Here is a 10,228-nt window from a genome sequence, read left to right as displayed (position 1 = left end):
CTAAAAAGAAAGGAAAAAAAAAAGAAAAAAAAAAAGCAAAAGTCACCTGGACAGCACACATACTTTTAATATCTGGATTTCCATCAGAAGCAAGTCTATGTGCCTACAGTCATTTGCAGCTACGTTGTCATTCATCTGACAATGCATATTTACCTGCCTTTAAGTAAAACCTGACATAAATTAAAGTGTCAGTCTAGGAAAACTCTTTGTCTACTACTTACCATCAAATATGAGTGATGTCATTGATTACACGCACTTTCTCAAACCGTGGTTTAAATACTTAGAAAAGCAAATTCCCAAGGGAAGTCCTGAAGTAAATAATGACACAGTGAAATAAAATTACTTTTCAGAAAACTCATTTTCTCAGTTGTAATCCCCACATGGCATAAAGATGAAAAGAAAGAAAAAGATTTCGGTATAGTGCAAAGAGTGCACCTTTATTAGACTGATGCATCCCTTATTATTTAATTTTAAGTATTCATTTTTCAATCAGTATGCAAAACCACCCAGTAAGCAAAAGCTTTCTCATTCCACTGATGTGACCTTTTTCTTTTAGACATATGAAGAAATAGCTACATAATATGTCACAATATTTGAATTCAGGCCTTTTGATTATAACACTCAATATGAATAGCACCAACTTGTGAAAAGAGCTGTAAGAAAAGCTTAAAAATAAATATCTTCAGAACACATTTTTTTTTTTCTCCCTGTTTTCTTATCACCTACGCATGAAAATAAATGACAGCTTTAGCTTCTGGGATCTTAACAATCACTCTCAAACCTACCAGAAATTTTTCCTAATTATATATTTTTAAAGGCTGTAGTTTGGTTAAATAGGGCCATTTCTGTCTTGGAGTAAATTTGATTCACGAAGTAAACTGTAGTGAAAATATCAGAAGTTTCCAGGATTTATACTGTGATATTTCTGTATCCTGTGATGTATTTTAGACTTGACTTGAATAATGAGTATTTCAATGCCTTCTGGCTTGAAATATGAGTTATGAGACTGAAAATGCACCTTGGTTCAGAGTCTCTCTAAAGCACTATTTTTTTTTCTTTGTTCAAGCACATTTCCTGGGAAAGCAAATGTTGTGCAACCACATAGGTCTCAGGTATGGGCAAGTAGCAGAGTCAGGCAGAACAGTTTCTGCACCGTACTGCTATCAAGGTCTGGGCATTGTTGAGATCTGCTTCACAGTGTCAGTGTTGAAGTCATGAAAACCACTGAAGCTGGGGCCAAATAGTTTGGGGTAGTCAAATGTAGCTCAGTGCACGTTCCATGTTGTAAGAGTGTCCAGGCCTTCAGTCTTAAAACTTCTTATCAGAAATTTCACAAGGTAATATATGCATTCTTGAATATATTTATGTTATGTGTATACTGTTTATTACCCACATCCTAAATGTGACTTTTACAGGGGCAACTTTGTGTGGCTTCTTTTCCTTAGGCTGAAGTAATAATGCGTGTGGTCGGAAGCAGAACATTTAGAACATCTAACTCCTAACTCTTTGATTTTTAGTGTCTGTTCCCAGAATATGTCCCCAGAACACCTCACAACTGTTCGTATCCCTAACATAGCCACCAAAGTTAGATACCTGCTGTGCCAGCAGTTCCAGCTCATATTTATTATTGTATTTAAATAAGAGCAAGTTTTACATAGTATACCACAAGCAAACAAAAAGCTTCTCATTTTTTTTCATGACATCCTTTTTGTCATGGTGTTGTATATAACCATGAATAATATTGTGACCTTATTCTGTTTGTTTCCTTGTTTCTTCCGTTATAAACTATACTTGTGTGTTAAAGTTGATATTGAGAGGATTTTTAGTTCATTATTCATTATTAACTTGTTTTAGCTCCAAATTCGTTCTGATAGGTTTATGGGCTTAGAAGTGAGAAAGATTGATAGTCCTGATCGGTTCAGTCACAGGAAGGTAATTACAGAAGTTTAAATCTTAAGACAATCAAATTCCAGCTTTCTTTTAAACAATTTTGTATGTGATAAGTTCTAGTTTCCTTTAAAGAAGAAAATATTGAAACAATTTGCTCAGAGAAGCTATGGAGGCTCCATCCTTGAAGGCATTCAAGACCAGGTTGGATTGGGGTCTGGGCAGCCTGACTGAGTGGGTTGCAATCCTTGCCCATGGAGGGGAGTTGGAACTAGATAATCTTTAAGGTCCCTTCCAACCCAAGCTGTCCTATGGCTCTATGATATTGCACACTACCTAGAGAAGGAACAAAGAAATATGAGTGAATTGTCTTAAAGAACAGAATTTAGACTTTCCAAAGTCTAAATATTTTTAGAGATTTACTTTTAAGGAGGAGGAGGAATTATTTTTGAGACTCTGCCTCAAGCAGCAGCCAGTAGTGCTGATTTTGTGGGAGTGGTGTCTAACTGAAACAAAATTGTATTCTTTGAATTGCCAAACAAAGAGTTATGCTGTAAGAATGTGTTTTAGATAGGACATTACCAGGAAACAGATCTGTGCTACTTGTACTCTGGCACTGTATGGGATTCAGATGAAGTTTGCAATGGTTTCTACTAGGAATTATTAGATAATATAGTTGTTATGCAAGTAGACAAGCACAATTTTCTCATGATGACATTTTTTGTAAATTCATTTTTTTTCTGAAGTTGTGGAATATTCAATCAATTTGCACACTGGAGACTTGAGGAAAGCAGATGCCACTGGTGAGGCTTATCTGTGTATTCAAGGAGAAAGGACTGACTCAGGGAAACGATGGCTTAACTCAAGAAACAGCCTGATTACTTTTGCTAGAGGGCAGGTAAAACAATGAGGAAAAACATAACTGAATCTGCAAGTATCTTTTTGTTATTTCTTATGTTATTATAGAACTTTTCATGTACAAAGCATCAAAAACACTTCACTAACTTTTGCATTCTGTGTGGGTATAATTTTTTCTATTAACTAAGATGTAATTTTCATAGGTAACGTATTAAGCATCAATAGCATTAAACAATAGTAAAGCAATTAAGTTAATGAAGTAATGTTGAGTTGAACTAAATATACTCTGAAATTTCATCTTTAATATTCCAGACTTTTAAGCCTATGGAGTTATTTTTGTTTAGATATGCCTGGTAGCTCTGATAAAATTTCTGCAGAATAACTTGCCTTTATACCACAGCCTTCTCTTGATTAGCCTTCCTGAATAGTAATAACTGTATTCCGAGCAGTAATTTATTTTTTCATGCTTCCATTATTCTTTTTCCTCATACTTGCATTTTGAGTGTTCAAGAACTTTTCCTAGTAGAGTAATTCCTTAAGTGGTTGTGGGCATAAAAATAAAGTAGCTAAAACAAATTTCAGATCAAACAGAAATATCTGTTTCAGATTGACAGGGAATATCTTGCTGACACTTTATTAGACTCCCATTGTGTTCAGATTTGGAATATTTTTTGTTTGTTTGTCTTAAGCAAATAATAAAATCATTGCAAATATTTGCTGAAGGGAAAAAGGGAAGATTCCATCAAGTCTGTTCATCATGGAAGAGAGAAACATCTATCATAGAAATGGCTTCCATGAAAAAGCCTTACTCCAATAGAATCATAGAATCACCAAGGTTGTAAAAGACATACAAGGTCATCCAGTCTAACCATCTGCCAATCACCAATAGTTCTCACTAAACTGTCATGTTCTCACATGTCCCTCAACGTAATGTCTAAACGTTCCTTGAACACCTCCATGGTCAGTGACTCCACCACCTCCTTGGGCAGTCCATTCTAGTGCCTGACCACTCTTTCTGAGAAGTAGTATTTTCTAACATCCAACCTGAATCTCCCTTAGTGCAACTTGAGGCCATTCCCTCTAGTCCTATCACTAGTTACATGAGTGAAGAGGCCAACCCTGGTCATTCTGTGATTCTGTAATTACAGAGAGCAGTGAGGTCTCCCCTGAGCCTCCTCTTGTCCAGACTGAATAATCTCAGCTCCCTCAGCTGCTCTCCATAGTACTTGTGCTCCAGACCCATCACAGCTTTGTTGCCCTTCTCTGGACATGCTCCAGGGCCTCAATGTCTTTCTTGCAATGAGGGGCCCAAAACTGAACACAGTACTCGAGGTGTGGCCTCACCAGTGCTGAGCACAGAAGGACGATCTCTTCCCTGCTTCTGCTAACAACACTATTTCTGATACAAGCCAGGATGCCATAGGCTTTCTTGGCCACCTGGGCACACTGCTGGCTCATGTTCAGCTGAGATATGTAGCAGAGTGGTTGAAATCTTCCCAAACGCTATTCATTTGTTTCTCATTTACCTGCCTAATTCCCACTCAATTAACTGTGATTTTTAGTGAAAATGAAATTGCTTCAGGTTTTGAGAATAATTAGATATTTGCAAGTTTCATTGAGAGTTAGGGTCTCATTCAAAATAACTTTCAACACAAGTAGACATTGTGATTTGGTTATTTTAGTCTATGAACATGCAAGACACGAGGACTTTATTGCTATCCATTACTTGTAAAATTACATCCTATTATGTACAGCAATTTTTTTATGTTCATAATATTCTCTGGAACAGAAAATATCAGTTATCACATTTACTGTTTAATTATGAACTCTGAGACAATGGAATGGTGTGAATGAGACAAATTTACCTCTTTTAAGATATAGAGCAGTGTCCAGATGCACAAAGCTAGATTGTTAAATATAATTTAAATTATTTTCACATTACAGGTGGATGTTTTCAAAATCAAAGCAGTATACCTTGGCAAGTTGAAACAAGTTCTCATTGGATTTAAGAGTACAAAAAAAGGTCAGCATTTTTTTTTCTATACTTCAGTAATAAATTTGAAATTAAAATATTTTTTTTTTTTTTTTTTTTTTTAAAATTACTCTCAACTTTCTGTTGTTATTTCTATTGGATTATACTTCTCAAGTATCTAGCTGTGCTAAAATTCACTGCAGGATATTATTTGTGTCCTCCCTCCAGCTCAGCAAAAGCTCTTGTTGTTAAAGAAAACTGTTCAGCTCTGAAACAGTAACAGCAGGGATCATCATAAACTGATATTTCGTTCAATAATTTGGCTAAAATTTTGGCTCAGCAATGTTCAGAGGCAAGAGATTCAAGCTTTTACAAGTTTGCCACTTGTGCAGATAATATTGATATTGGAGACAAGACCATTCCAGTGCATGGTAAACTGAGTCTCTTGTTATTTTTATCAAAAAGCAAGACTATAAGATGACTCTCTATATTAAACTTATAGATGTGCATATAAAAGCTGATTAGGGAACTACTTCTCATTTATTTCTTACTTGATTACACTAAACTGGATGATCAGACTTTCATTAACTTCACCAAAACTAGGAGTATAGCCAAGTTTATCAAAACTCAAGGGTCCAAGTGTTGTTTGCAGAGAATATGTTAACTAGATTTCTTCAAGAGAAGACCTTCAGCTAAGTTTGTATCTTTTTAGATTGCATAGATACTTGCAGAAGTTGTGTTGAGAAGATGTTTTGGTGGCTGATCTGGCAGAAATCCTGATACGCTGTTTTCCATTGGGATATTTATAATAGGATTTTGTATATGGGATCTCTTGTGTAGAGATCTCTTAGAAGCTTTTCCGTCCTTTGGAGCTTTGGATCCTTTTGATCTATCCTTTGGATAGATCAAATCTATCGAAGCATATATTTTTTCACTAGGTCTACATAAATTTTCTTTAAGAATTTTTCACTGTATGAAATGTATTAGAGAGCAGGGGAACAGACAGAAATGTACATGCACAGTCACAATATTTTCAGAAGTCTCATTTCCTTAAGAAGTCAGACAAAAGAAAACATTGCGCTGATTTTGTAAAGATAGAAACTTATGACTGCATACCAAGAATATTTTGTAACTTAAAAAGTTTAAATTAATAATGTTCTATTTATTTTCATACAGATGAGTGGTTCTTGGAAAAAATTGTTATAAAAGAAGTCAGCTACCCTTTTTCTTCACATGTCTTTGTTCATAATGACTGGATCAATAAACGTCCTAAGAAAGATTTTGTGGAAGTGGTAATTCCTCTCAAAGGTAATAAATACCAGCAGAAATGTTCCTTATTTGCGTGAATTACTATTGCATGGCAAAGCATAATGAAGTTAGCACATGGCTACTTCATGGCTGCTCACCTACAGTGTAGGCAAAACCAAACACTGGCTCCTGATCCAAGGTGAATTATGCCTTCTTTAAAACAAAGAAGCAGTCATGCTTGGGATGAAAATGATGGCAATGCCAATGCTTCTAGTTCTTGCTGCTACTGGAGGAGTTGATAACGCATAGTTTAGTCTTACAAAAGTTGACATATACTCTCAGAACTTTGGCGAGTAGTTGCAAGCGTTGGCAGCATGTACAAAGCAGAGAAGATGGGCATGTCACTTGTGTGAATGTCACAAATGAATTTGTGAAGAAGCTAGCCTGGTTTTACACACCTTTATAGGACTAGAATGAGCAATGGGGCTTTTGTGACTGCTGCCTGACTTGTCTGTAGCAGATCCAGTCATACCAGGCAAAATAATTTTATGTCATGGTTCATACTGTCTTATAATTTAGATATCTGCTCTGAATATATGCTTGTTTCCAATACAGAAATGTCTGTGACATCTCTTCTTACAAAACAAATTAATACTAAAAGCAGAGGACAATGGCAAATGTGGGTACACTGTGTGGAAGTTCCAGAAGATACACCTGATGTTCAAGTTGTGGTATTTGGAACAGAAGGGAAATCTTCTTCACAGAAAGTTCAGAATCTGAATGATAATCCATTTCTGGTTGGTTTCTTCTTTCTTTCATGCAAGTTTTACCGGAGTGTTACAGTAAAGTAAGATTTGCAGCTTCTGAATGTGAAGTTCCATGTGCTGATTTTTTTTTGTTTGCTAGAGTTGATGTTTACCCCTCCATATCTTAATTAAGCAGTTGAAGAAATTCTTACATGTAGGCTGATGCATATGACTTACAGAACTCTTTTACTGAGCAAATGACAACTTTGGCACGAAAAACCTCACTGACTTGCAGTAAGTCTAGTAGTCCTTAACAGTAAGGTTTTAACTAAAGAAGTTATTTCATAGTTCCTTTACTTTTTATTTCTCAAACCTCATCTAATCTGTTTTCACTGTTTAGAAGCTATATTCCTTTACCATGAACCCAGAAAAATACTTATTCTGAAATGTGCACATGAAATTAATGCAGTTTCTGGGCAGGTATTTGAATCTGAGCAATACTTTCTCTAAGTTTTTTATTCTTAAACGTGAAAAAAACAATAATTACTCATTGTTTGCAATTTTTTTTTCATTTATTTTTCTAACAGTTGACTGTTGGAGATGTTGGAGATATAACAAAACTTTCATTTTTGTTATCCAGTCCATGTTTGGAAAGAGGAATTAAGCTTCACAAGGTATTCCAGTATATCCTACATAGAAACAAAGTATTCTGCTTAGTACTTGTATAAGTAGCTTTTGTTGAAAAACATACTGTCATCTTTGGTTTTCTACCACATCAACCGGACCAGACATCTTGTGGCTCAGTCACATTTTGTCTATAGATAATTTCCTACAATTTCGAGATCTCTTTGAGAGCAGAGCCACCTGTTTCAGCCCAGTGAAGCACATACATTCATACCCACTCATTTCTGTGTGGATCCATGCTGCACCATGGTATGGAGGGCAGCATTCTTTTCTGGTGTTAGGAGATGCTAATATTGATAATACTGAAATATTGATAGCCCCCAGATACAACGTGACCTAGTTGTGGAAAGCCATTAAGCTGACATTTTTTATTTATTCAATACAAAATATTCATTAATGGACCTTAAACATCTGATTGATGTTTAATATGTACTTAAAGTCTCTCATGAAAAATGGTGGTGAAATTATTTAATTCTGTCCGTGTTACAATGCAAACAGATTTTAAAGGTATACTTTTCTGCAAAGGGTTGTAAGATTGAGTAGAAGGGTGTTGTAAACTCGTGTAAACTCTTAGGCTTTGTTGAAAAACCTCAAGCTTGGAGATTAAAGCTAAGCAAAGCTGCATTAATAAACTCAACTTGGAGGCAACTGTCCATACGACTTACAGGCATAGCACTGAATTATTCTCAGGACAGTAAAAGAATAATATTCTGAACTGGGTCACACAGTTCCTTTGCACTACAGCAAATTTAAATGAGTGTAAGGTGAATCTTTAAATGAATAAACAGTCCAGAAACCATCCTGATGGAAAAAGCTAGAGATAGCAGAATTCTAGGGTGAAATCCGAATGGGCTTATGATACTCAAAGGAAGATATCCTCAACTGAGGATAGAGAAGAAGTTTATCTTCTGAAATGTGTTAATCAGTTCACTTTGTGGTCTCAATTCAGGCTATAATAATGGAAAAAAAAGTAAGTTAAAAAACACAGATTTCTCATTTTAAATACACTTCTCCAGGCCATTTGATAAAAATTCTTAAGACTGACTCTAACCCTTATGATACCTGCTACACCTGAATAGGTAGCTTCAATCATGGCAGAAAATTCATAAAAATCTGATTGCTTTTTGCTGCACATTTATGTTTTTTCTTCAACCACAACCCTCTGCAAATTGGTGAGTGATTTTTTGTGATGCTTTTAAATTCTTCAATAGTTTTATTGTTGTTGTTGTCGTTTTAAATAAATAGCTTATTAGTAGCTATAAATTTTTGCAGTCTACAAGAAGTCAATGGATTGCTATAGATCTGTGTAGTTTCTTCTGCTGGTGCACTTACAACCCACAATATAAGCAACAGTAACATATACTGTGCCAGTAATGTGTTTATAACATCTATTACTCATTTATCAGTTTGTTTATAAATTATTTATATGGAATCTTAATCTAAAATGTAGCAATGTGTTTCGATTTTAATAGAATTCTTGCAGTGCAGCAAAAACCAGAAATGCTGCGCAGAAATAGAAACTATAGGAGTCAGTCAGTATGTGCAAATTCGCTATGAATCAGTGGTCAAACCAAGTCCTAGTTGAAAGGAAAAAGAATCATTTTCATTACTTTCTCATTAAATGAAAGAAATAATAATGAAAATTTCAGAAATTTCACACACACACAAAAACAAAAACAGATACAAATGCATTTGTGAAGTATAAAAAAGAGATAAAATCCCTGTGTTCCTTTTGCTGCTCTATCTTTTGTCTGTTCTGATTTTTACAACAGTTTTAGTGTATAAGAGATTTTTCTTCTGATTTCCTATGGTACTCTGTAAACTTCTTTAGAAAATTATCAAAGTTCAGCTAAAACATAACTTTCCTGTAACTTTTGAAGACTTATACACTATAGAAGAGCTGGGTTTTTTCTTACTTAAAAGCAGTTTTTCTCCCTTTCCAAAATAAAACAAAATCATTTTTACTTTTCTAAAGAATATAGAAATACTACATGATTGGCAGATAAAACACATAGATGCAATATTATGACTAGAAAGAGCTTGTCAGGTACATTTTGCTGCAGAAATTTACTTCATAAAGTTACACATCTTCCCTTCCTTTCCCTTCTCTTTTTTTAATGGATCCAATTTCTGAAAGGTACTTGCTTAGATGTTCAGTTAACCCTTAGTATAATTTTATTACTGATAGGAGATAAAAGTGTAAGCAGTGGAAGTAAACTTGGGAATCTCTGCCTAAGAGTTTCAATTGCCGGTGACATTAAATTTTCCCTCTTCCCTTTTACTTTTCCATCTCTTCCTGATAATAATATTTCTGTACAAAGAGAAGTCTCACAGAGTCTCAATAAGCCATTTCCAAAGCCTTGCAGTTCTTAGATATTACTGAAGTTGAGTCCTGAATATTATAGTTACCTGAAATGTTCTTGCATATGCTTGTTACACTTTTATTCTGTACTTTATCACTTGACCTAGAATTAAGTTCACAGCTCGGATTTCCCTCTTGTGAACCAGATCTCTGCGATGACTTCAACAGGAGCTAAAAAACTAGGCTCCCAAAGCTATGCTTCCTTTGTTGCTTTGGAGGTTCTAAGTACACAGACTTGGAGCCTAATTTTCCAGTGTCCATGATGTATTTCCTCCTATTGGAATTCGTTCTTCAAATTCCATAATTACTACAGGGAACTCCAAAGGCTATTGCATACCTAATTCCTGCCTACTTTGAAGATCCTAGCTGTAATACTGCAAGTCACATCTAAACAAATAAAATTTGGCAAAACAAATGGGCATATAACATATAACAACATATAACGTATAACAACATATAACAACATATAAC

General features: G+C 35.0%; 1 protein-coding gene across 1 annotated transcript in view; it reads left to right on the top strand.

Moving 5' to 3' along the window:
* Positions 1–10,228, top strand: part of RP1 (RP1 axonemal microtubule associated) — a 168,078-nt gene that overhangs the window by 115,822 nt on the left and 42,028 nt on the right. Inside the window, 7 exon segments of the mRNA XM_042808614.1 lie at positions 2,634–2,785; positions 4,690–4,768; positions 5,894–6,036; positions 6,039–6,148; positions 6,572–6,614; positions 6,616–6,762; positions 7,299–7,385. Coding sequence (XP_042664548.1) covers positions 2,634–2,785; positions 4,690–4,768; positions 5,894–6,036; positions 6,039–6,148; positions 6,572–6,614; positions 6,616–6,762; positions 7,299–7,385 — 761 coding nt within the window.

The sequence above is a fragment of the Centrocercus urophasianus genome, unplaced genomic scaffold, assembly GCF_019232065.1.
Source record: "Centrocercus urophasianus isolate 14NV4802_14NV808 unplaced genomic scaffold, USGS_Curo_1.0 seq_11, whole genome shotgun sequence".
Lineage (NCBI taxonomy): Eukaryota > Metazoa > Chordata > Aves > Galliformes > Phasianidae > Centrocercus > Centrocercus urophasianus.
The sequence above is the reverse complement of the archived record's forward strand: the minus strand, read 5'-3'. Positions and strand labels throughout refer to the sequence as shown.